At 43.0% G+C, this 27992-nt stretch overlaps 1 protein-coding gene across 2 annotated transcripts in view; it reads right to left on the bottom strand.

Annotated features, from left to right (window-relative positions):
• Positions 1 to 27992, bottom strand: part of fgf14 (fibroblast growth factor 14) — a 330991-nt gene that overhangs the window by 36469 nt on the left and 266530 nt on the right. For both annotated transcript variants that reach the window (XM_031805610.1, XM_031805611.1), the window contains exon 3: positions 24469 to 24572. In XM_031805610.1, the coding sequence (XP_031661470.1) occupies positions 24469 to 24572 (104 nt within the window). The remainder of the gene's footprint in view (positions 1 to 24468; positions 24573 to 27992) is intronic.

Raw genomic sequence — 27992 nt, forward strand, 5'->3', positions numbered from 1 at the left:
ATTTTTGGGGCCCTAAAATAAGGTAAATTGTACGGACCAAGGTGAGTGAGTTTAGGTTAACTTAACTTACTGGAACAAGCTTTCTCGTCATGTATGAAGCAGGTAGAGTAGCTACCTTGTGCTATGGTTATGTGAAATTATAATATTTTCTTCCAATATCAACACAATTTTGATGAATGCTTCTACACCTGCATAACGTGTAGGGGCTGGACTGCGAGGGACTGCCGCTGGTGACCCAATCTGCACCCATTGCATCCATTATCCATAACAAACAGGGCAGGCAGGGGTATTGAGGGTGTGCAACTTTTATTTTCTGTTAAATAAATACAATTTGGGATCTTCCCGAATCGCAGCTGCTAGCTGTGCCACTAGAGATCCTGTTTCGAGTCCAGGCTCTGTCACAGCCGGCTGCGACCGGGAAACCAATGGGTCGGCGCACAATTGGCCCAGCGTTGTCCGGGTTAGGGGAGGGTTTGGTCTGCAGGGATGTCCATGTCCCATCGAGTTCTAGTGACTCCTGTGGCAGGCCGGGCGCATGCCAGGTGTACAGTGATTCCACCGGCTGGCTTCCGGGTTAAGCGGGCATTGCGTCAAGAAGCAGTGCGGCTTGGTTGGGTTGTGTTTCAGAGGACCCACGGTTCTCGTCCTTCGCCTCCGTACGGGAGTTGCAGCGATGAGACAAGACTGTAACTAGCAATTAGATACCACGAAATTGGGGAGAAAAAGGGGTAAAAAATAATAATAATACATTTTTAACAAAGATTTGTATCTTTACAGAAAACCTGTTGTGATTGGAGCTCTGGATTTGCTATGTTGCATTTTTTTTTAAAGAAATAGCAAAAATGTGCTTTGGAAATAGCAACTTGGATTAAATATGATGATGTTTGCCTTCCCATGCTTTGTAGCCTACTACTGAATATGGTGCAAATGTATGCTCAGATATTTCACCTTCGTGTAAAGAAGCACGATAACTTTCAGCACCTGAACAGGTAAAATTATTTTGGTCGCTGGCCATTGATCATGAGTCGGATTTAGTCAATTTTCAATTATCAGACATACAAGGATGAATATTACCTACCGTATCATGTAAGGATAACTACTGAAATTATGCATTGTTTTAGAAATACAGATACAGAAGTATCAGGTAGTGACTACAGATATGATACATTTCTGAAAATATGCCCTTACAACAGCTTCAATTCGTCAGGGGCATGGACTCTACATGGTGTTGAAAGCATTCCACAGGGATGCTGGCCCATGTTGACTCTAATGCTTTTCACAGTTGTGTCAAGTTGGCTGAATGTCCTTTGGGTGGTGGACGATTCTTGATACACACAGGAAACTGTTGGGTGTGGCAAACCCAGTAGCGTTGCAGTTCTAGACACAAACCAGTGCGACTGGCACCTACTACCAAACCTGTTTAAAGGCACTTAAATATTTTGTCTTGCCCATTCATCCTCTGAATGGCACACACACAATCCATGTCTCAATTGTCTCAAGATTTAAAAATCCTTCTTTAACCTGTCTCCTCCCCTTCATCTACACTGACTGAAGTGGATTTAACAAGTGACCTAAATAAGGGACCATAGTGTTCACCTGGATTCACCTGGTCAGTCTCTGTCATGGAGAGAGCAGGTGTTCTGAATGTTTTGTACACATAGTGTATATCTGAACCGTATGTACTGTGGAGAGGTTTGACAGTGATACAAATCAAATGACTATTTCAACACTCATGTCCTGATGACTACTTGTGGCTGTTCAAACCCTGCTCCTTTGCACATTACATTGTACTTGAAGCAACAAGCACAAGTACACCATTTGTATTTGCATGGTACTTGACATTTAAACACTGGCAATGTAATTAGGTCTGCATTAGGGTCATTAATACAGATTGCTGGCTGGGTGCATACGCTCAGATAGCTACTGCAGTGTGTATTCAAGGAGAAATGATGGCTTAGGCACGACACAAGTGCATACCCCGGAAAGTGCATACACGTGCACAAATACACACAATGATAAGGGCATGGGCACATGCAAGCCGCACAGACACAGATGTATTTATGCACACATGCATGCACAAGTGACTATAGAGGAGCAGAGAGAGGTCTCTTGTCCGGTTCATGTCTAGAGGCACATGTCTAGACAGAGTTCCGTGGTATGGAGTCCCGCTATGCCCAAATAAATCCACGTTAAAGCCATCGTCTTTTTCAGTTTAATTGTGGACAGGATAAACAAGAAGGTCTAATCCATATACCAATGATTTATTACAATATGCCTAGACATTTCAAAATGTACTTTTACTTAGGAGACAGGAGGAAATTGTATGACCATACACAGCCATAGCTGGTTCTCTCGAATCTCCTTGGATGAGAATCACCTAGTTGAGGTAAGCAGTGAGAGCTGAACTGTTCAGTAAATGCCAAATCCTGGCCTCCCTACATGTTTCCCCTCTGGATGAAATGTACCAAATAGAAGGCATTTTAAATTCCTACCTCAAAAGTGGTCTATAGTCAAGCTGATGAGATGATAAGGGGTCACCTGACTTGGGTGTAAATGATGGCTACAATCCCATTTCCATACCAGCATATGACTAAGAAAGAAGCAATGTATGGAACATGCATTCTAAGTAGTATGCTAGTGTAGAAATTGGAGCGGAGTCGATGTGTGCATGACTACTGTTCGTTGGTCTTTACAGCCTCTATGGCAACCTACAGGTGCTAGCTTCTTCACGTAATTCACTAAGTGCCCCATGGGCTATAACTCACCAGGTAGCGATCCTGACTGGTGTGAATGGATTAGGGGCTCCCATATGGAAATTAGCCTCTCTAAAGATTGTCCTGTAAAGGTTATCACAGTGAGACTGAGTGGATCGATAATCAATCCACTGCAGAGGTGGCGTGCCTCTCTAAAGCAGGGGGGGGGGGGGGGCAATCAGACATGCTAGAGGATGAATTAGCCTATCAGGGGCGAACACACAAGATCAGTCGTGTGTGACGAATGGGATAGCTATTCGCTTCTTCACAAAATGGAAACATTTCGGGAAGAGAAGCTGGAATGGTTTATGTTTTCACAAGACGGCATTATGCTGAAACGTGTTCAATGTGCAATACATTCTTAATACATGTTCCTGTGTAGAATTGTAATCTAAATGCTATCGGTTTGAATCTAATCAAATACATTTTTATTTGTCACATGTGCCGAATACAACTGGTGTAGACTTACGAGCCGACGACGCAGAGTTAGAAAAATACAATAATATAGTAACACGAGAAATAAAATGTAACACACAAGAATGGAGCTATATACAGGCAGTACTAGCACTAGATCAATCTGCAGAGGTACGAGGTACTTGAGGTAGATATGTACATGAAGGCAGGGTAAAGTCACTAGGCATAAAAATAGATAAGATAATAAGAGTAAAATAAAGAACAGAGTAGCAGCAGCGAATTATGAGTGTAAAAAGTGTGTGTGTGTGTGAGTGTGCATGTGTGTGTAATGTGTATGTATGTGTTGTGCCGGTATGTCTGTGTGTATTATGTGTGCGTGTGTGCGTATGTATTGTATGTAAATGTACGGGGGTTTTGTGTGGGAGTGTCAATGTAGTTTGTGTGAGTGGGTGTGTATATGGTGTGTATATATAGTCTAGTGAGTGTACGTAGGGTCAGTGCAAGATTGAGTCAGCGCAGATAGTTTGTGTACCATTAATTGACTATTTAGCATTCTGGCTATTTAGGAGTCTTATGACGTGGGTAAAAGCTGCCTCGGAGCCTGTTGGTCGATGTGGATGGGGATGTGCTCTCCCCTCTTTCTCCTATGGTCCACGATCAGCTCCTTGGTCTTACTGATATTGAGGGAGAAGTTGTTGTCCTGGCACCACACTGCTAAGTCCTTGTAGGCTGTCAGTGATCAGGCCTACCACTGTCGTGTCTTGATGACAAACTTGCAAACTTGATGGTGTTGATGTCGTGAGTGGCCAAGCATGCGTGGGTGAACAGGGAGTAGAGCAGGGGACTAAGAACACACGCATGATGGGCCCCCGTGTTGAGGATCAGCATTGCGGATGTGTTGTTGCCTACACTCACCACCTGGGTCCGGCCCATCCCGAAGTCCAGGATCCAGTTGCAGAGGGAGGGTTTCAGTACCAGGGACCCGAGCTTGATGATGTAGTCTAAGAACAGCATTCTCACACAGTTATTTCCCCTCTTGTCCAGGTGGGAGAGGGCAGTGTGAAGTACAATTGAGATTGAATCATCTGTGAATCTGTTGGGACGGTATGCGAATTGGAGTGGGTTTAGGGTGTTTGGGATGATAGTCTTTCAAGGCACTTCATAATTACAGATGTGAGTGCTACAGGGCGAAGGTAATTTAGGTAGGTTACCTTGGAGCTCTTGGGAACAGGGACTATGGTGGTCAGTTTGATACACTTTGGGATTTCAGACTGGGACAAGGAAAGATTGAAAATGTCAGTGAAGACACCTGCCAGCTGGTGTCCGCATGCTTTGAGAACGCGCCCTGGTATTCCGTCTGAATGTTAACCTGTTGCTCACATCGGCCACGGAGGGCGAGATGACGTAGTCATCCGGAATAACAGGGGCTTTCACACAAGGCACAGTGTCATATTCATCAAAGCGAGCATAAAAGGCATTGAGCTTGTTTGTGAGTTCTGCATCGCTCTTTTGGGAATTCTGCATCACTGGGCAACTCATGGCTGGGTTTCCCTTTGTAATCCATTATCGTCTGCAAACCCTGCCACATACGACGAGCATTGGAGCCAGTGTAATAGGATTCCACCTTCCTCCGATATTGGTCTTCTGCATGTCTGAAGTCTCGTCAGAGGTCGTCCATGTCCAGGTCCAGTTCCTTGTAAGCAGTAGCTCTAGCCTTTAGCCCAGTGAGGATATTGCCCGTAATCCATGGTTTTTGGTTTGGATACGTTCTTATATTCACTGTGGGGACGATGTTGTCAATGCACTTATTGATGAAGCATCTGACTGTTGTGTTAAACTCCTCAGTGCTACAGATGAATTCTGGAACATATCCCAGTCTGTACTAGCCAAACAATTTTGTGACCTCGCATCTGCTTCATCTGACCACTTCCGTATTGAATGCATCACTAGAACTTCCTGTTTGAGCTTTTGTTTGTAAACAGGAAGCAGGAGAATGATGTCATGGTCAAATTTGCAGAAGGGAGGACTAGGGAGGGCCTTGTATGTGTTTCTTCTGGTAGAATAAAAATTGTCAAAAAATATATAATAATAATAATAATTTTAGCGCCCCTAGTGGTGCAGTAGACGTGTTGGTAGAAGTGAGGTAGGGCAGTTTTTAGTCTCCCAGCGTTAAAGTCTCTGCTCACCCAGACCAGAAATGCTGCCTCTGGGCGAGTAGTTTCTTGTTTGTTTATGGCCCCATACAGTTCGATGAGTGCCAGAGTGGTGTTGGCTTGTGGAGGGATGTAGACAGCTGTGATAATTACGGATAAGAACTCTCTTGGTAGATTAAAGGGTCTGCAGTTTACAATGAAGGTTATATGGGCATTAGTGTGAATTTCCCCTGATAGACTTACCTCTTCCCTCTCTTAATAATTCTCCTTCTCCCACTAATCAATATGCTGCTCTTTCCAGTCTCCTGCTTTCCCATTATCTGTCACACCCATATCATTTATCGGGCAGAACGCTCACGAGTGACTTGGAAATGGGACGCGTGACTTGGAAATGGGTCCTAAGGACGCGGGGAAATGCCTCCAAAACTGGCTAATAGGGGCAACAGTGAGGACTATTACGATAGGCTTGGGATTTTCTAGGGCGTTGTGAAAGAAAATGGCAGATGAGCATAATCCCATGACACTGGATTAAAAGGTTTCGTATTTCATCCCAGTGCCGGTGTCACGTTCTGACCTTAGTTCTGTTATTATATCTTTGTTTTAGTATGGTCAAGGCATGAGTTGGGTGTGCAGTCTATGTTGGTTTTTGAGTTCGGCCTAGTATGGTTCTAAATCAGAGGCAGCTGTCAATTATTGTCCCTGATTGAGAATCATACTAGGCAGCATGTTTTCCCACTATGGGTTGTGGGTAGTTATTTTCTGTTCTGTGTTTTGTTGCACCGTTCAGGACTGTTCGTTTGTGGTGTATTGTTTTTGTTTAAGTATTCCTTCTTTATTAAATTACAATGAATACTTACCACGCTGCACCTTGGTCCTCTCTTTCTCCCGACGACAGCCGTTACAGCCGGACACATTGATTTAAAAAAATTAATAATTATGACCTTGGTTCAGAAAGTTGCGTGTTTGATCCCAGTGGTTGACACTAGTTTTTTATTTTTTCCATGACTCTGGACCAGAAGATTGCATGTTCAATCCCTTACCTTAACCCTGGGGTGTCAAACTCATTCCATGGAGGGCCTAGTGTCTGCAGGTTTTTGTTTTTTCCTTTGAATTAAGCCTGAGACAACCATGCATGGGGAGTTCTTTGCTAATTAGTGACCTTAATTCATCAATCAATGACAAGGGAGGAGTGAAAATCCGCAGACACTCAGCCCTTTGTGCAATGAGTTTGACACCTGTTCCTTAACCATTTGGAATGAGTGCCTCAAACTTAATGTTTTAAACCAAATCCAAAACTTTTACGTTTGGAGAAACGAAGCGATACTGAGTTGAGTCAACACAGGGTGTCAAAATCACTTCAAAATTTGACGTCTGGAACGACTTCGAAATTTGACATTTGGATAAACGTGAATAAAGGTCTAATTCTGCAGTGAGACTGTGAGAGCCTGTTGCATTAATAGTCCCAAATGCCTCAATAGGGTTTATGCTAACCACAATGTCTGAGCCCTGGTTGACAGATCAATGGAGGGATGGCCTCCATCATTGCTGGGTTGTCCACAGGGGGCAGAGAAGGATTGGGGATCAATAGCGCCAAGGAAACCCTTCAGGAGGTACCAAGCCACGAGACCATACGGACATCATGGTGAAAAGATAAGTCAATTTCAACAATCTCAATGTCAAGAGAATTTACAAAACACCAATTATTAACTGAATTTAAATTCATAGTTTGGGATTGAAATAATATAAACCCAAATCTTGGCAATATTTATGATCATATGTTTGTCCCTTCTAGGTCCAGCATAAGACACAGGCTGTTTCAGTGTTCACACAGCATTGACTTGTAACGGCAGATTTCCTCCTCTTCGTCTGAAGAGGAGTAAGGATCGGACCAAGATGCGGCGTGGTAAGTGTTCATGATGATTTGAATAAGAAAAGCACTGAACACTATGAAATACAAAAACAATCAAGAAATACGTGAAATGACCAAACCGAACCAGTACTGTGTGGCGACAAACACTCACAAACCAACAGTGAAACCCAGGCTACCTAAATATGGTTCTCAATCAGGGACAACGATAAACAGCTGCCTCTGATTGAGAACCATATCAGGCCAAACACAGAAATAGAAAAAACATAGAAACACAAACATAGACTGCCCACCCCAACTCACACCCTGACCATACTAAATAAAGACAAAACAAAGGAAATAAAGGTCAGAACGTGACATGACTACCAAGGCTCACGACAAAAGGCTCTGAGAGAAGGGAATTTGGAAAATCTACTTTTGGAAAGGATAATATCCTCTTTATCCGCCATTTTATCTGTTGATCGGAGTGTGCTATGGGATTGTACAATATCCCTCTCCTCTCTCCACTATCCATCACACATCCTTACTATTCCTCCTAGCACATGCAGTGGCTGAATTCTAAATGGCACCATATTCCCTAGTGTACTACCTTTGGCCAGGGCCCATAGTGTTTTGGTCGAAAGTGGTGCACCATATCGGGAATAGGCCGCCGTTTGGGACACACCCACAGTCTCACAGCTCTGCTTTACTGTACGTCATAAATAAGTGTCTTGTAAACCAGTGACTCAGAAAACAGCTGCACACGGGTAATTATCTAGAATAAACAGAGGAATAAAGGAATGAGAGAGGAATGGAGGAGGAGACATGAAATGAATAGACCATAATAACTTCATTAAACTCTGTTTTAATCACAATGAAATCTTGTCTAAAGGCAAGTCTGTGTCCTTACAGATTGGTCCATTACTAATAATAACACAGGTTGGCCCATTGTTAATAATAACAGTGCAATAATGTGGCTGAGAACCAAAGTATATTCTTAGCCCTGTCTTGCCCCCTGCTAGCGTTGTGCCAGGCCAGCTCTGATGGTTTCCTCTGACCTTGTTGTTCATTACTTCTACTGCACACATTTTGTCTTGTCATACAAAAAAAATATTCCATCCTATTTCTTGGGACAATTTAGGCTTTCTGATAATGTATAAATCATTTTTCCCCCTACAACCAGAAGAAATGTTGTTGTCTCAGGGCAGCGCTGTGCAATAAGGTTAGAAACACTTATCTTCCTCATTTTCACATCTGTTGATGTTGGGGTGGTGCTGGAGATAATGAATATGAAGTTGAAAATTAATACAATTTCCCTTTAAGTGAAATATAGTAGAAACAAGCACTCTTTAGATAAGAACATACAAGCTGTCCATAAACTAGTATTTCACTGCCTCTAAAACCTGATTCTGGGGTTCATTCTTCCTTGTTGTCACTGTCCTCAGGGCTCCCGAGTGGCACAGCGGTCTAAAGCACTACATCTCAGTACAAAATGCATCACTACAGTCCCTGGTTCAAATCCAGGCTGTATCACATTCAGTTGTAATTTGGAGTCCCATAAGGTGGTCCACAATTGGCCCAGCATCATCTGGGTTTGGCTGGGGTAGGCTGTCATTGTAAATAAGACTTTTTTCTTAACTGACTTGCCTAGTTAAATAAAGGTTAAATAAAAAAATCCTCAAGCTCACTATCAGGGAGAATGTTCCTAACTGCTCGATTAGGCTCCTTTCGCCCATAGAATGTCCCTGTGTTCATTGCCTGTGAATGTCAGAGGATATGTTGGCAAAAACATTGACCAAGGCCATCTTTTTACATCAAATTACATTCCTTTCATGAGTATGATATTGCCCTGAAAAGTAGCCTAACAGCACAATGTTGCCCTGAGGCAACAAAGATATATATACAAATTAAATATTTTCAAAACCTATCAAATACGCTTCTTTAGAGGTTCCTACACAAGTACATTTCATATGTTTTATTGTTTAAACATGCAAAAGAATGAAATGCACAGTATCTTACCCTTCGCTCACACCATGCGTTCGTGTGCGCTCTGCTTCCTGAAAGAAGGTCCCTCCCCCAAATGATTCATCATAACAACTTCTGCACCTCATTCGATTGTTTACAGACATGCCATCACATATTGTCATGTGTAGGGGGAAAATGTATTACATGTGGGGGGGGGTTCTGTTACTTGAGGGCAACAATCTGCATCTACTAGAGGGTTATTGCACAAAGCTGGTCACCCACTAGCCCTTGTGGACGCCGACCTGCCTGACACTGACACTACATTCGAGATAGGAGAGAGCTGACTGTCTGACTGTCCACTGTGGCAGAAATTAGTTATGTAATTAAGCACCTGCAGAAGTCTGTGAACATGGTCCTATAATGACCTGCACCAATATTTCCTCTTCACCTCTGGGTGATGTGCAGGTATGTGAAGTCAGGGGGCTCGAAATGGAACCTGTTATCTGAGTACAGCATTTGTGTCCCCAGTTGCTCAAATATTTGTTGGTTTACTATTCTTGTGGGGACTTCTGGTCCCCACAAGTATAGTTAAACACGTCCACACACACACACACACACACACACACACACACACACACACACACACACACACACACACACACACACACACACACACACACACACACACACACACACACACACACACACACACACACACACAGTGTCTTCCTAGGCTGTAAAAGGCTAGTGCTACAAGTGCAGACTGCAAAATAGTACTACAACTGTTCTATTCAATGGTATCTATTTAGTTAGAGTTTCTTTTTCACTACAATTCTCGTGTTCAAACTTATGTACTGGCCACTGCTTGCTGTCATGTTAGAATTGTAGGGAATCCTGCCTTGACTTAAACTGCTGACAAATGTTTAGTGTAGGCCATTCCCTTTTTTTGTGTTATGTGTCTGTGCACTGTGTCAGATTGTGGTCCTATTCAGTTTGACAGGATATTTCTGGCCACTGTGTCAGATTGTGGTCCTATTCAGTTTGACTAGATATTTCTGGCCACTGTGTCAGATTGTGGTCCTATTCAGTTTGACTGGATATTTCTGGCCACTGTGTCAGATTGTGGTCCTATTCAGTTTGACTGGATATTTCTGGCCACTGTGTCAGATTGTGGTCCTATTCAGTTTGACTGGATATTCCTGGCCACTGTGTCAGATTGTGGTCCTATTCAGTTTGACTGGATATTCCTGGCCACTGTGTCAGATTGTGGTCCTATTCAGTTTGACTGGATATTTCTGGCCACTGTGTCAGATTGTGGTCCTATTCAGTTTGACTGGATATTTCTGGCCACTGTGTCAGATTGTGGTCCTATTCAGTTTGACTGGATATTTCTGGCCACTGTGTCAGATTGTGGTCCTATTCAGTTTGACAGGATATTTCTGGCCACTGTGTCAGATTGTGGTCCTATTCAGTTTGACTGGATATTTCTGGCCACTGTGTCAGATTGTGGTCCTATTCAGTTTGACTGGATATTTCTGGCCACTGTGTCAGATTGTGGTCCTATTCAGTTTGACTGGATATTCCTGGCCACTGTGTCAGATTGTGGTCCTATTCAGTTTGACTGGATATTTCTGGCCACTGTGTCAGATTGTGGTCCTATTCAGTTTGACTGGATATTTCTGGCCACTGTGTCAGATTCGGCTGACCACTTCTAAGGGTGGACAAGGACGTATTGTCTGTGGTGAGTCTGTGGATTCTAAAATCAAAGGGAAATCAGATCATAACTTGGATGCATTTGAGTCATTCTAGTGAGAAAACGGAAGGAACATATTTCAATACCATTATCTTTTATGAGGGGATTTGAAAAGTTATTTTATATGATATCTTCTAAAGATAGGTAAAGAAAATGACCTACAGTACAACCTTCTAGGTGAATGTCATGTCCATGATATGATCTGATTTTACTTCTTTTAGATATTACAATGCATTCAGAAAGTATTCAGACCCTTAGATTTTTCCACATTTTGTTACGTTACATACTTATTCTAAAATGGATTCAATAGATTTTTTACCACATCAATCTACATACAATAACTCCCATAAGTATTCAGGTCCTTTGCTACAAGACTCAAAATTCAGCTCAGGTGCATCCTGACCCCTGACAATTACAAATACCTAAACAACAACAACTACAAATACCTAGTTGTCTGGTTAGACTGTAAACTCTCCTTCCAGACTCACATTAAGCATCTCCAATCCAAAATGAAATCTAGAATCAGCTTACTATTTCGCAACAAAGCATCCTTCACTCATGCTGCCAAACATACCCTTGTATAACTGACTATCCTACCGATCTTTGACTTCGGCGATGTCCTTTACAAAATAGCCCCCAACACTCTAACAAACTGGATACAGTCTATCACAGTGCCATCCGTTTTATCACCAAAGCCCCATATACTACCCACCACTGCGACCTGTATGCTCTCGTTGGCTGGCCCTCACTACATATCGGTTGCCAAATCCACTGGCTCCAGGTCATCTATAAGTCTTTGCTAGGTAAAGCCCCGCCTTATCTCAGCTCACTGGTCACCATAGCAACACCCACTCGTGCACTCCAGCAGGTATATTGCACTGGTCATCTCCAAAGTCAACACTTAGTTTGGCCGCCTTTCCTTCCAGTTCTCTGCTGCCAGTGACTGGAACGAATTGCAAAAATCTCTGAAGCTGGAGTCTTATATCTCCCTCTCTAGCTTTAAGCATCAGCTGTCAGAGCAGCTTACCGGTCACAGTACCTGTACACAGCCAATCTGTAAATAGCACACCCAACTACCTCATCCCCATATTATTACTTACCCTCTTTCTCTTTTGCACCCCAGTATCTCTACTTGAACATCATCATCTGCACATCTATCACTCCAGTACTAATCCTAAATTGTAATTAGTTTCACCTCTAGGGCCTATTTATTGCCTACCTCCCTGCTCTTCTACATTTACACAGACTGTACATAGATCTTTCTATTTTTATTTTATTTTGTGTTATTGACTGTATGTTTGTTTCTGTGTAACTATGTGTTGTTGTTTTTGTCGCACTGCTTTGCTTAATCTTGGCCAGGTCGCAGTTGTAAATGAGAACTTGTTCTCAACTGGCCTACCTGGTTAAATAAAGGTGATTTTAAAAAAAAATCCTGTTTCTACAACTTAATTGGAGTCCACCTGTGGTAAATTCAATTGATTGGACATGATTTGGAAAGGCACAGACATGTCTATATAAGGTCAGTTTATCAGAGCAAAAAACAAGTCATGAGGTCGAAGTAATTGTCCGTAGAGCTCCGAGACAGGACTGTGTCGAGGCACAGATCTGGGGAAGCAATGAAGGTCTCCATGAAAACAGTGGCCCCCATCATTCTTAAATGGAAGAAGTTTGGAAGCACCAAGACTCTTTCTTAGAGCTGGCCCGCTGGCTAAACTGAGCAATCGGGGGAGAAGGGCTTTGGTCAGTGAGGTGACCAAGAACCCGATGGTCAATCTGACAGAGCTCCAGAGTTCCTCTGTGGAGATGGGGAAAACCTTCCAGAAGGACAAAGATCTCTGCAGCACTCCACCAATCAGACCTTTATGGTAGAGTGGCCAGATGGAAGCAACTCCTCAGTAAAAGACACATAACAGCCCGCTTGGAGTTAGGCAAAAGGCACCTAAAGACTCTCATACCATGAGAAACAAGATTCTCTGGTCTTATGAAACCAAGATTGAACTCTTTGGCCTGAATGCCAAGCATCACGTCTGGAAGAAACCTGGCACCATGCCTATGGTGAAGCATAGTGGTTGCAAGATCATGCTTTGGGGATGTTTTTCAACGGCAAGGACTGGGAGACTAGTCAGGATCAAGGGAAAGATAAGCTGAGAAAAGTACAGAGAGATCCTTGATGAAAATATGCTCCAGACCGCTCAGGACCTCATACTGGGGCGAAGGTTCCCCTTCCAACAGAACAACGATTGTAAGCACACAGCCAAGACAGTGTCCTTGAGTGGCCCAGGTAGAGCCTGGACTTGAACCTGATCGAACTTCTCTGGAGAGACCTGAAAATAGCTGTGCAGCGACGCTCCCCATCCAACCTGGCAGAGGTTGAGAGGATCTGCAGAGAAGAATGGGAGAAACTTTGAGAGCAGCATGGACCAGATAGAACAAGACAGAAATTATAAATAGGAAAGTTTGAGCCAAAATAAAAAACACCCAAAGCACTAGGGACTCGTCTCCAGCATCCTCGCAAAGAAACACTCTGTTTCACGCTACCGACTCTTGTATAAGATGCTGCTCTCTATTCCTCCCCAAAAACTCCCTGTCCTAAGTTACCCATCGTTTTTTTCATTATTTTTTAAATTCATATTGATGCAATCTAAGTTTGTCCATGCATCACCTCCAACCTTTCATGTTTGGCCTAAATCGAGCACTGAAACGAAACAGGTGCCTTCCGCGGTCTCCGTTTTAAGCTTAATGATACCAAAAAAAAAGCCACTGCACACAGCTCCACCACAATACTGCGTGAGATTGGTCTTCTGAAGGATCTCATTTCGACAGGGTCACTTCCTTGATGTGCCAAGTAAATTTGAGAATTGTAAAAAGGTGCCACAAACAAACAAGTGCAGGCGTCAGTTGAAGACAACGCCCACAGTCTGACTGAACAGTGAATTGAAGGAGAGAGGACATTCTCTAAAGAAAACCAACAGGCTGTGAAAATAACCTTTACACAGGAAAGTATGAGACTTATGAGCAAACTCAACACCAGCCACTTAGGTTTGCTAACGCAAAGATTTCACAACGACCAATAGAAGAAAAACAATGCAACACTGCCCCAGGCTTGTCAGGGGTTGTAATAGTCTTTTGGGAGTAATAACATGTACATGTTTAAAATGTGTCTGGTTCAATGTTTGCATAAACAGTTCCATTTCAGTTATCTGGAGAATACAATAAATCCTATTTCTACATGTCCCCGTTTTGCGAGCCATGATAGAGAAACAGAAATCCCCCCTCGTCTTCTCATTATTCTGGAGAACTCTCTCATCCCTCTCCCAACAGAAGAGAAGAAATTAGACGGAGTTTATTGCCCTAGATACAAAGGTACTAGATTGAAAAGGGAAGAGATGATTGAACTTCCTTTTATTTTCTGGTGAGTCCTTTGTGCCAGGCAGCTCAGTCACTCTGATGCTATCTGTATTCTCTCATACTTTGTTCGCTGAATATTTCTCACACAAAATAAAATGATTCAAAATCAGGGATGCTCAAAAGGCCTTCCGGCTCCTCTATCTGAAAGCCTACCAGACTCACTCTTTCATTCCTCTTATTTGTCAAAAAATAGAATTCTGCTTAGCATCAAATTGCGTAATCTCTGTCGTTGTGTTGATAATTGATTCATTATGGTGAAAGGGGAGGAAGAATGAATCATTACTCGGATTTCATGAACCTGAAGTCGTGCTAAAACTAGAGGAGAAAAGAGCTTTGCTAGAGGTTGAAAGGACAAAAAGACAGGTTTCACAGAATTTCCCATTACATTTTAAAATCTTGCTCGTTAAAAGTACACTCTCCCATTGCTTGAATACAATCTCCAAGGCATTGGCTGGGATTGTAAGTGCACTATCATCAAATACACCTGATGGAGGGAAAAGGTGGATCATGAGCTCCCACACTCAGAACGAGAGACAGTGTGCAGTAAACGGCAGGAATAGATGCACAGTTGAAATCGGAAGTTTACAAACACATAGGTTTGAGTCATTAAAACTCATTATTCAACCACTCCACAAATTTCTTGTTAACAAACTATAGTTTTGGAAAGTCGGTTAGGACATCTACTTGGTGCATCACACAAGTCATTTTTCCAACAATTGTTTACAGACAGATTATTTCACCTATAATTCACTGTATCACAATTCCAGTGGGTCAGAAGTTTACATATACTAAGTTGGCTGTGCCTTTAAACAGCTTGGAAAATTCCAGAAAATGATGTCATGGCTTTAGAAGCTTCTGATAGGCTAATTGACATCATTTGAGTCAATTGGAGGTGTACCTGTGGATGTATTTCAAGGCCTACCTTTAAACTCACTGACTCTTTGCTTGACATTATGGGAAAATCAAAAGAAATCAACCAAGACCTCAGAAACAAAATTGTAGACCTAAACAAGTCTGGTTCATCCTTGGGAGCAATTTCCAAATGCCTGAAGGTACCACTTTCATCTGTACAAACAATAGTATGCAAGTATAAACACCATGGGACCACGCAGCCGTCATACCGCTCAGGAAGGAGACGCGTTCTGTCTCCTAAAGATGAACGTCCTTTGGTGCGAAAAGTGCAAATCAATCCCAGAACAGCAGCAAAGGACCTTGTGATGATGCTGGAGGAAACAGGTACAAAAGTATCTACAGTGGGGCAAAAAAGTATTTAGTCAGCCACCAATTGTGCAAGTTCTCCCACTTAAAAAGATGAGAGAGGCCTGTAATTTTCATCATAGGTACACTTCAACTATGACAGACAAAATTAGAAAAAAAATCCAGAAAATCACATTGTAGGATTTTTTATGAATTTTTTTGCAAATTATGGTGGAAAATAAGTATTTGGTCACCTACAAACAATCAAGATATCTGGCTCTCACAGACCTGTAACTTATTCTTTAAGAGGCTCCTCTGTCCTCCACTCGTTACCTGTATTAATGGCACCTGTTTGAACTTGTTATCAGTATAAAAGACACCTGTCCACAACCTCAAACAGTCACACTCCAAACTCCACTATGGCCAAGACCAAAGAATCCAGAAACACATGGGGGGACCTAGTGAATGACCTGCAGAGAGCTGGGACCAAAGTAACAAAGCCTACCATCAGTAACACACTACGCCGCCAGGGACTCAAATCCTGCAGTGCCAGACGTGTCCCCCTGCTTAAGCCAGTACATGTCCAGGCCCGTCTGAAGTTTGCTAGAGAGAATTTGGATGATCCAGAAGAAGATTGGGAGAATGTCATATGGTCAGATGAAACCAAAATATAACTTTTTGGTAAAAACTCAACTCGTCGTGTTTGGAGGACAAAGAATGCTGAGTTGCATCCAAAGAACACCATACCTACTGTGAAGCATGGGGGTGGAAACATTATGCTTTGGGGCTGTTTTTCTGCAAAGGGACCAGGATGACTGATCCGTGTAAAGGAAATAATGAATGGGGCCATGTATCATGAGATTTGAAAACCTCCTTCCATCAGCAAGGGCATTGAAGATGAAACGTGGCTGGGTCCTTCAGCATGACAATGATCCCAAACACACCGCCCGGGCAACGAAGGAGTGGCTTCGTAAGAAGCATTTCAAGGTCCTGGAGTGGCCTAGCCAGTCTCCAGATCTCAACCCCATAGAAAATCTTTGGAGGGAGTTGAAAGTCCGTGTTGCCCAGCAACAGCCCCAAATCATCACTGCTCTAGAGGAGATCTGCAAGGAGGAATGGGCCAAAATACCAGCAACAGTGTGTGAAAACCTTGTGAAGACTTACAGAAAACGTTTGACCTCTGTCATTGCCAACAAAGGGTATATAACAAAGTACTGAGATAAACTTTTGTTATTGACCAAATACTTATTTTCCACCATAATTTGCAAATAAATTCAATAAAAATCATTTTCCCCCACTGTATATCCAGAGTGAAATGAGTCCTATATTGACATAACCTGAAAGGCCGCTCAGCAAGGAAAGAGCCACTGCTACAAAACCGCCATAAAAAAGCCAGACAATGGTTTGCAACTGCACATGGGGAAAAATATTGTACTTCTTGGAGAAATGTCCTCTGGTCTGATGAAACAAAAATAGAACTGTTTGGCCATAACGACCATCGTTATGTTTGGAGGGAAAAGGGGGAGATTTGCAGCTGAAGAACACCATCCCAACCGTGAAGCACGGGGGTGGCAGCATCATGTTGTGGGGGTGATTTGTTGCACTTCACAAAATAGATGGCTTCATGAGATAGGAAAATAATGTGGATATATTGAAGCAACATCTCAAGACATCAGTCAGGAAGTTAAAGCTTGGTCACAAATGGGTCTTCCAAATGGACAATGACCCCAAGCATACTTCCAAAGTTGTGGCAAAAGTTGTGGCCATCACAAAGCCCTGACCTCTATCCTATAGAAAATGAGAGTGCAGAACTGAAAAGGCGTGTGCGAGCAAGGAGGCCTACAAACCTGACTCAGTTACACCATCTTTGTCAGGAGGAATGGGCCAAAAATCACCCAACTTATTGTGGGAAGCTTCCGGAAAAGTTTGACCCAAGTTAAACAATTTAAAGGAAATGCTAACAAATATTAATTGAGTGTATGTAAACTTCTGACCCACTGGGAATGTGATGAAATAAATAAAAGCTGAAATAAAAAATTCTCTCTACCATTATTCGGACATTTCACATTCTTAAAATAAAGTGATGATCCTAACTGACCTAAGACAGGGGATTTTTACTCTGATAAAATGTCAGGAATTGTGAAAAACTGAGTTTAAATGTATTTGGCTAAGGTCTATGTAAACGTCCAATTTCAACTGTAACTTGCTTTCAGGAGAGGATGAAAAAGAGATAAAATAGGAGGAGGAGGTGGGGGGGATGAGGTGTGTTTTCGCTAGCTGTGATTATACGAGTAATTCACACATCAGAGAACAGCAAGAGAACAGCAAGAGAACTGAGTGTGAGTGAGTGTGTGGCTGGTTGGATGGCAAGTGCCTGATCACAAAGCCCATTAGCACAGCAATGAGCTGCAAATTGAGCAGAAGAGCATTCTGAATGCTGGAGCGAATCTAGCAGTGTTAACTGTTCCATGTGGATGGGAACACTATTTTCCCATTTGACATATTTATTTTGCACACCAATATATACACTGCGTACACAAAATATTAAGAACACCTGCTCTGTTTGTGACATCCACTTCAATCAGTTTAGATGAAGGGGAGGTGACAGGTAAAATAAGGATTTTTAAGCATTGAGACAATTGAGACATGGATTGTGTATGTTTGACATTCAGAGGGTGAATGGGCAAGACAAAATATTTAAATGCCTTTGAACAGGGTTTGGTAGTAGGTGCCAGGTGCACTGTTTTTTGTCAAGAACTGCAACGTTGCTGGGTTTTTCACACTCAACAGTTTCCTGTGTGTATCAAGAATGGTCCACCACCCATAGGACATCCAGCCAACTTGACACAACTGTGGGAAGCATTGGAGTCCCCGTGGAACGCTTTTGACACCTTGTAGAGTCCATGCCCCGACGAATTGAGGCTGTTCTGAGGGCAAAATGGGCTGCAACTGAATATTAGGAAGGTGCTCCTAATGTTTGGCACAGTCAGTGTACAAGGTTTAACGTATTTATAGGTATTGAAGGTTTTTGTCGAAGGAGCTCGTAAGAAGATTCCCACTCAACGTGTTTAAGCATTTCACATCACATTCTATGTTGCTTTTTTAAGACTAAAGCGTTATCAAAAATATATATGTTGATAAAGGGTCGGCGGGAGAATCAGATATAAGGAAAGATGGATTGAGAGAGCAAGACAGAGGGGGGGAGAGAGAGAGCAAGTGAAAGCCAACGAAGAGAGCAGAGAGCAAATTGTGCAGATCAAGTCCACATACTAGCCACCCCACTGCGTCACCATCATCTGATATCAATCATTATCAATTCATCCAGTGGGTTGCCAGAAGCACCAGTCTCCACCATGAGTGTAGGCCTACACTGCAATCCAACTTTTAGCTGTGAATGTGTAGCCTACAAGATGAAATGAACCAATGAAAAAATAAACCTCTATATATTTACAGGTAACTGCTGTCGTGGAAGGATCAGAATTTGTTGGTAACATTTGTAAGATGTTTAATATTCATCAAATGTGTAAGTTACTTCTCATCAGAATGGTATTTTTGTATAATACTGTGGCGAGGTTGCAGTTATCTGTTCTATGTCAAAACTAAGTTGCATGGGCCGCTGAGAGGGGAGAGGTCAAAGTGTCATCATGTGTAAACATATCTTTCACTCCCTACCTTTTTCCCAGTGGAGAAAGGAGGGTGGCAGTATCTGGAATCATTCTATGCTCCCTCTAATGTTGTTTCTATCTTAACCTATAGCCTCATTCTCCTCTCCGTGAGTTTGTCCAGGAGGTTGTATTTTGAGTTGGTTGTATCTAAATGACAATTTGATATATGCCTGTTGATATGGAGGATTTGGTTTATGGTTCTGGGGTTTGGGAAAGGAGACAAAGCTGAAGGATGAATTATGTCTATGCTGTCTGACTATGTATGTCTTTGCTATTAAAGGAACTCAGTTGCATTGTAAGGGGGCTCTCAGAGAATTCAGGGGGAGACCCTGAATTTATCTGAGAGTCACAGGATTGTGATAGAGCTCATATAATTAAAGATGGACTTTTATAACTAACTCTGACTTGTGTGTGTGGTTTGCTCCCATGATTTGGTAAATAGAGGAAATTTCCACGACACTGCCAAAATAAAGGAAACAGCAGATGCATCCACACAGGTGTGATTCCTGAGTTAATTAGGCAAGCATGCTTAGGGTCCTTATTTTGTCTACCATGGCTGAAGAAGAAGAAGAGATCTCAGTGACTTTGAAAGAGGGTTTAAAGGGTGTCTGTGTGTGTGTGTGTCAGTTACCAGATCTCAACCCAACTGAACACTTATGGGAGATTCTGGAGTGGCGCCTGAGACAGTGTTTTCCACCACCATCAACAAAACACCAAATGGAATTTAGTTGAAGAATTATGTGGCGCACCCCTCTTTCAGAGTCCCAGACACTTGCAGAATCTATACCAAGGCGCATTGAAGCTGTTCTGGAGGCTCGTGGTGGCCTAGGAAGCCTGGAGAAGTTCATGGCAAGAAAATAGCTATATAGGGGTGGCAACCAGGTGTAAATATGTGATTCCTTGCAACACATCAAACCAATGAAATGCCTTGCTTGAGCGGAGCTCCAATGGTGCTCACTAGATTTGTGTTGTAGGTGCAAGTGTGTGAGAATGGCCGGGAAATCGCACATTAAAACCCCATCAAAATATCTTGATTTATGTTAATTTTGTGTACAGAGGACACTTCTGCAAAACAGAATTCGTTTTTTTCCTCCATGTTCTCTTCCATTTTTTCTGCAAAGTTGCAAACTAGCATACGAAACAACTGCAAAATGTGTCCTTCCCAGTCTGAAAACAGTGACGAACAAACACATAGCACCAACGGGCATGTTGGGGAGGGTTCTTGAAATGTAGCACCCAATCAAAACGTTACCGCTTGGAGCCAACGGATCAATAAACTGTTTTGCAATACAGAATTACCTCCAAGGGTGGCGTGACAACAATTTGATTTTGTAGGTATGGCAACGTGAGACTAGTGGTGGCCCAATGCCCTATTAAGACACGTTATGTAATGCGTTGTGTAGCATCCATAATGTAGATTCATTCCCAATCCCTACCGTAAATTCCCTAAACACAATCCATAGACTCCAGGTCAATCCTCTCCACTGTAATTCCCTTCATGGCTTTAGCCAAGCAGTGATAATAAAGTCACGGAATTCCATCGGAATACCTGCCTGCCTGTCGCTGGAAAAACCGTGCCTCTTATCCTCTGCACTTAATGAATGAGGACAGCAAGGGGAATGAGATTTCAGTGTCCCTGATGCTCTATGTGGGATGGGAAGACGTGAGAGGGATTTTAGGGCACTGATCCTGATGGATCTCCCTATCTGGGAGACGAGGTTAGGATGTTCTTCATCCTGATTAATATAGCTAATTAGGATTGGAAATGAAAGGAAATGAAAAGAGAGAGAAGATAAGGGGGAACTGAGAGGAGACGAGAAGAGAAGAGAGAGAAATACAGGTAGTCGAAGATGGAGAAGGGAAGAGAAGAGAAAAGTGGAGATGAGAGAGGAAAAGAGGGTTGTGGGTGGAATGGTGGAGTGTTATCATCTTAATTCAATTTGATTATAATGCAACCATCTGTGTTATCATTTCTAGTCGAACAACTTGTATTTTCTGCTTGTGTTGCATTTAGGACATAAAAGCATGACACACACAGGTCAAGCAAATAATAAATGAAGAAACAGTCAATACACATTACATGCAAAATTGATCCAGCTAGGACATACAACCATCTTTGTTCTCACTTTATGCATTTTAGAGACAAGAGAGAAGAGGGCGGTGATTGGAGTGGGGTTTTATCGTCTTCAAGGCTGCCTGCCATGAGGATGGTGTATTTTACAGAGGAAAAGTCAATACCGCAGTCAGGCTACTGACACTGCAGTCTGTTACAACTGGCCATGAGTAAGAGAAAGTAGTTCATGACTACACAAACTAGTTACCTTGAGAACACACGGTTCAAAATGGGACCTGTGGTTATAGAGCAACTACGCTAAGTAGACACTGAGTGTACAAAACATTGAGATGCACTTTCTATGACATAGACTGACCAGGTGAATCCAGGTGAAAGCTACGATCCTTTATTGATGTCACTTGATAAATGCACTTCAATCAGTGTAGATGAAGGGGAGGAAACAGGTTAATGAAGGATTTTTAAGCATTGAGACAATTGAGACATGGATTGTGTATGGGTGCCATTCAGAGGGTGTATGTGTGCCATTCAGAGGGTGAATGGGCAAGACAAAAGAGTTACAGGGTATGGTAGTAGGTGCCAGGGGCACCGGTTTGCGTCAAGAACTGCAGCTCTGCTGGGTTTTTCACGCTCAACAGTTTCCCGTGTGTATCAAGAATGGTCCACCACCCAAAGGACATCCAGCCAACTTGACACAACTGTGGGAAACATTGGAGTCAACATGGGCCACCATCCCTGTGGAACGCTTTCGACACCTTGTAGAGCCCATGCCCCGACGAATTGAGGCTGTTCTGAGGGCAAAAGTGAGGGATGCAACTCAGTATCAGGAATGTGTACACTTTGTGTATAAGGCACGCTCTCAAACATTCATATCACTGCACAGGAGCATTAACATATCATGATATGTAAATGATTTGCTGTATATAGATACATCCCGATTGTGTTTCTTATCCCAAGTAATCACCAAAGCATTAGGCTCTTTGCACCAGATGTAAAAGGTTAAAATATGAGTCTTCATTGACACATCATACTGTATTTCTTCTCATAACATTTATTTTACTTTATTTTGATCGGTCTTCAATTCTTGATTCCAATTTAGAAAAAAACATGCCTACATTTTGCATCTAAAATAAAATATATACAATACAATAAAACAGAAATATGTTATTCTACACAGCATGACAAACTGTCTCTCCATTTCCATTTTGCACCATTTATTGTTTTTCTTGATGCATGGACCGGAAATATCTAGTTGATGTGATTATAGAGGTACTTGATGTGATTAATATAAATCTATATGCATGAAACCGTGTGCAATGGGATTTCTCATCTTCTCTGCAGAGCAATTAGCCTTGAAATACTGCAGTAAATATTCTCAACGCCAACATTGCTCTGCTGCAAAAGGTTTTAACTCTGATGCCGGAAACGAAGAGAAGGTCGACATCTTCCCTTTAGAATAAACAGTGGGATTTGATTATGTGTGTGTGTGTGTGTGTGTGCGTGTGTGTGTGTGTGTGTGTGTGTGTGGGTCTCTAAAAAGAACAATGTGATATGATAACAAAGGTGTCTGAGCTGGACATACAGTGCCTTCGGAAAGTATTCAGACCCCTTGACTTTTTCCACATTTTGTTGCATATTCTAAAATGGATTTAAAAAATAACAAATCTCAGCAAGTTTTTCAAAATTGTTGCAAGTTTATTCCAAATAAAAAACAGTAATACCTTATTTACATAAGTATTCAGATCCTTTACTATGAGACTCAAAATTTCCATCAATCATCCTTGAGATGTTTCTACAATTTGATTGGAGTCCAACTGTGGTAAATTCAATTGATTGGACATGATTTGGAAAGGCACACACCTGTCTTTATAAGGTCCCACAGTTGACAGTGCATGTCAGAGCAAACACCAAGCCATTAGGTCGAAGGAACTGTTCATAGAGCCAAGAAAGGATTGTATCGAGGCACAGACCTGGGGAGGGGCACCAAAACATTTCTGCAACATTGAAGGTCCCCAAGAACACAGTGGCCCCAAAAATTCTTAAATGGAAGAAGTTTGTTACCACCAAGACTCTTCCTAGAGCTGGCCGCCCGGCCAAACTGAGCAATCGGGGGAGAAGGGCCTTGGTCAGGGAGGTGACCAAGAACCCGATGGTCAATCTAAAAGAGCTCTAGAGTTCCTCTGTGGAGATGGGAGAACCTTCCAGAAGGACAACTATCTCGGCACTACTCCACCAATCAGGTCTTTAAGGTAGAGTGGGCAAACGGAAGAATCTCCTCTGCAAAAGGAACATGACAGCCCGCTTGCAGTTTGCCAAAAGGCACCGTAAGACTCTCAGACCATGAGAAACAAGATTCTCTGGTCTGATGAAACCAGGATTTAACTTTTTGGCCTGAATGCCAAGCATCACGTCTGGCGGAAACCTGGCATCATCCCTACAGAGAAGCATGGTGGCGGCAGCATCATGCTGTGGAAATGTTTTTCAACAGCAGGGACTGGAAGAGTAGTCAGGACGATGAACGGAGCAAAGTACAGAAAGATCCTTGATGAAAATCTGCTCCAGAGCGCTCAGGACCTCAGACTGGGGCGAAGGTTCACCTTCCAACAGGACAATGATCCTAATCACACAACCAAGACAATGCAGGAATGGCTTTGGGACAAGTCTCAGAATTTCCTTGACTGGCCCAGCCAGAGTCCGGACTTGAACCCGATCGAACATCTCTGGAGAGACCTGAAAATAGCTGTGCAGCAAGGCTCCCTCTATCCAACCTGACAGAGCTTGAGAGGATTTGTAGAGCAGAATGGAAGAAACTCCCCAAATGCAGGTGCCAAGCATGTAGCGTCATATCTAAGAAGACTGAAGGCTGTAATCGCTGCCAAAGTTTACTGAGTAAAGGGTCTGAATATTTCAGTTTCGTTTTTTTTATACATTTGGAGAAAAAAAATCAGTTTTTGCTTTGTCATTATGGGGTATTGTGTGTAGATTGATAAGGTAAAAAAACAAACAATTTAATACATTTTAGAATAAGGCTGTAACGTAACAAAAAAGTGGAAAAAGTCAAGGGATCTGGAAACATTCCGAATGCTCTCAATACCCACTTGCATGTAATGTATATTGACTGTTTCTTGAATTATTATTTGCATGACCTGTGTGTGTCATTCCTTCATGCCTTAAATATTACAGAAGCTGAAAATACAGTTGAATGTAACAGAATAAAATGGAATAGAATAGACTGTTACTCACTGATGTGTACAGATGGCCCTCCCCGTTCATGGAGATGTATAACCCTGTCTTCACAGACTGAATCGCAACAACTCGGAGACCCACAGGAATCAAGTTGAACAAAGCTGGAAGACAGAAAGATGGAAAGAGCGGCAGAGGGGGACAAAGTCAGAGTCAGAGACAGACAGACAGACAGACCAATTCCCCATTCAAACCACTGGAGAAAACCCTTCACAACATTTTCGGACAAGATTGAACTGCCAAAGGGGGCGGTGTTGCAATCTACTGCAGAGATAGCCTGCAGAGTTCCGTCATACTATCCAGGTCTGTGGCATACCAATTCAAGCTTCTACTTCTAAAAATCCACCTTTCCAGAAACAAGTATCTCTCCGTTGCTGCTTGCTATAGACCACCCTCTGTCCCCAGCTGTGCCCTGGACACCATATGTGACTTGATTGCCCCCCATCTATCTTCAGAGCTTGTGCTGCTAGGTGACCTAAACTGGGACATGCTTAACACCCCGGCCATCCTACAATCTAAGCTTGATGCCCTCAATCTCACACAAATTATCAATGAACCTACCAGGTACAACCCCAAATCCGTAAACAAGGGCAACCTCATAGATATCATCCTAACCAACTCTCCCTCCAAATACACCTCTACTGTGTTCAACCAAGATCTCAGCGATCACTGCCTCATTGCCTACATCCGTAATGGGTCTGCGGTCAAACGACCACCCCTCATCGCTGTCAAACGCTCCCTAAAATACTTCAGCGAGCAGGCCTTTCTAATAAACCTGGCCTGGGTATCCTGGAATGACATTGACCTCATCCCATCAGTAGAGGATGTCTGGATATTCTTTAAAAGTGCCTTCCTCACCATCTTAAATAAGCATGCTCCATTCACAAAATGTAGAACCAGGCACAGATATAGCCCTTGGTTCACTCCAGACCTGACTGTCCTTGACCAGCACAAAAATATCCTGTGGCGTACTGCATCAGCATTGAATAGCCCCCGTGATATGCAACTTTTCAGGGAAGTTAGGAACCAATATACACAGGCAGGTAGGAAAGCTAAGGCTAGCTTTTCAAACAGAAATTTGCATCCTGAAGCACAAATTCAAAAAGGTTCTGGGACACTGTAAAGTCCATGGAGAAGAAAAGCACCTCCTCCCAACTGCCCACTGCACTGAGGCTTGGAAACACTGACACCACCGATAAATCCACTATAATTGAGAATTTGAAAAGCATTTCTCTACGGCTGGCCATGCTTTCCACCTGGCTACCCCTACCCCGGTCAACTGCCCGGTACCCCCCACAGCAACTCACCCAAGCCTCCACCATTTAGCTTTCACCCAAATCCAGATAGCTGATGTTCTGAAAGAGCTGCAAAATCTGGACCCTTACAAATCAGCCGGGCGAGACAATCTGGACCCTCTCTTTCTAAAATTATCTGCAGAAATTGTTGCAACCACTATTACTAGCCTGATCATCCTCTCGTTCGTACCATCTGAGATTCCCAAAGATTGGAAAGCTGCCGCGATCATCCCCCTCTTCAAAGGGGGAGACACTCTAGACCCAAATTGCTACAGACCTATATCAATCCTACCCTGCCTTTCTCAGGTCTTAGAAAGTAAAATTAACAAACAGATCACTGACCATTTCGAATCCCACCGTACCTTCTCCACTATAAAATCTGGTTTCAGAGCTGGTCAGGTGTGCACCTCAGCCATGCTCAAGGTCCTAAACGATATCATAGCTGCCATCTATAAGAGACATTACTGTGCAGCCGTATTCATCGACCTAGCCAAGGCCAGGATTCTCAAATTCCTTGGTTTCTCAAATGACTGCTCGCCTGGTTCACCAACTACTTCTCTGATAGAGTTCAGTGTGTCAAATCGGAGGGCCTGTTGTCCGGACCTCTGGCAGTCTCTATGGGGGTGCCACAGGGGTCAAATCTCGGGCCAACTCTCTTCTCTGTATACATCAATGATGTCGCTCTTGCTGCTGGTGATTCTCTGATCCACCTCAAAGCAGACGACACCATTCTGTATACTTCTGGCCCTTCTTTGGACACTGTGTTAACTAACCTCCTGACGAGCCTCAATGCCATTACAACTCTCCTTCCGTGGCCTCCAACTGCTCTTAAATGCAGGTAAAACTAAATGAATGCTCTTCAACTGGTCGCTGTTCGCACCTGCCCGCGTGTCCAGGATCACCGGTTCTGACTTAGAATATGTGGACAACTACAAATACCTAGGTGTCTGGTTAGACTGTAAACTCTCCTTCCAGACTCACATTAAGCATCTCCAATCCAAAATGAAATCAAGAATCGGCTTCCTATTTCGCAACAAAGCATCCTTCACTCATGCTGCCAAACATACCCTCGTAAAACTGACTATCCTACAGATCCTCGACGATGTCATTTACTGTCATGACTTCCACCGAAGTAGGTTCCTCTCCTTGTTCGGGTGGCGTTCGGCGGTCGGCGTCACCGGTCTTCTAGTCATCGTCGATCCACTTTTCCATTTGTTTTGTCTTGTTTTCCTACACACCTGGTTTTCATTTCCCACATTAATTGTGTGTATTTAACCCTCTGTTCCCCCCATGTCTTTGTGTGGAATTGTTTGTTGTAAGTGCTTGTGCACATGTTTACTGGTGCGCGTCGGGTATGTACCCATGTTGATATTTTCTTGATGCCGTTGGTTTTGCAATTAAACTGCTCCGGCTATTACCTAGTTCGGCTCTCCTGCGTCTGACTTCCCTGCCACCAGTTACGCACCCCTTACATTTACTTACATTAAAAAAATTGCCTCCAACACTCTACCCAACAAATTGGATGCAGTCTATCACAGTGCCATCCGTTTTGTCACCATAGCCCCATATACTACCCACCACTGCGACCTGTACGCTCTCGTTGGCTGTCCCTCGCTTCATACTCGTCGCCAAACCCACTGGCTCCAGGTCATCTACAAGTCTCTGCTAAGTAAAGTCCCGCCTTATCTAAGCTCACTGGTCACCATAGCAGCACCAACCCGTAGCACGTGCTCCAGCAGGTATATCTCACTAGTCACCCACAAAGCCAATTCTTCCTTTGGCAGCCTTTTCCTTCCAGTTCTCTGCTGCCAATGACTGGAACGAACTGCAAAAATCACTGAAGCTGGAGACTCATATCTCCCTCACTAGCTTTAAGCACCAACTGTCAGAGCAGCTCACAGATCACTGCACCTGTACATAGCCCATCTGCAAATAGCCCATCCAACTACCCCATCCCCATACTGTATTTATTTATTTATCTTGCTCCTTTGCACCTCAGTATCTCTACTTGTACATTCATCTTCTGCACATCAATCACTCCAGTGTCTAATTGGTATATTGTACTTACTTCGCCACCATGGCCTATTTATTGCCTTACCTCCCTTATCTTACCTCATTTGCACACACTGTTTTCTATTGTATTATTGACTGTATGTTTGTTTATCCCATGTGTAACTCTGTGTTGTTGTTTGTGTCGCACTGCTTTGCTTTATCTTGGCCAGGTCGCAG

The sequence above is a fragment of the Oncorhynchus kisutch genome, linkage group LG26, assembly GCF_002021735.2.
Source record: "Oncorhynchus kisutch isolate 150728-3 linkage group LG26, Okis_V2, whole genome shotgun sequence".
In the NCBI taxonomy this organism is placed as follows: domain Eukaryota; kingdom Metazoa; phylum Chordata; class Actinopteri; order Salmoniformes; family Salmonidae; genus Oncorhynchus; species Oncorhynchus kisutch.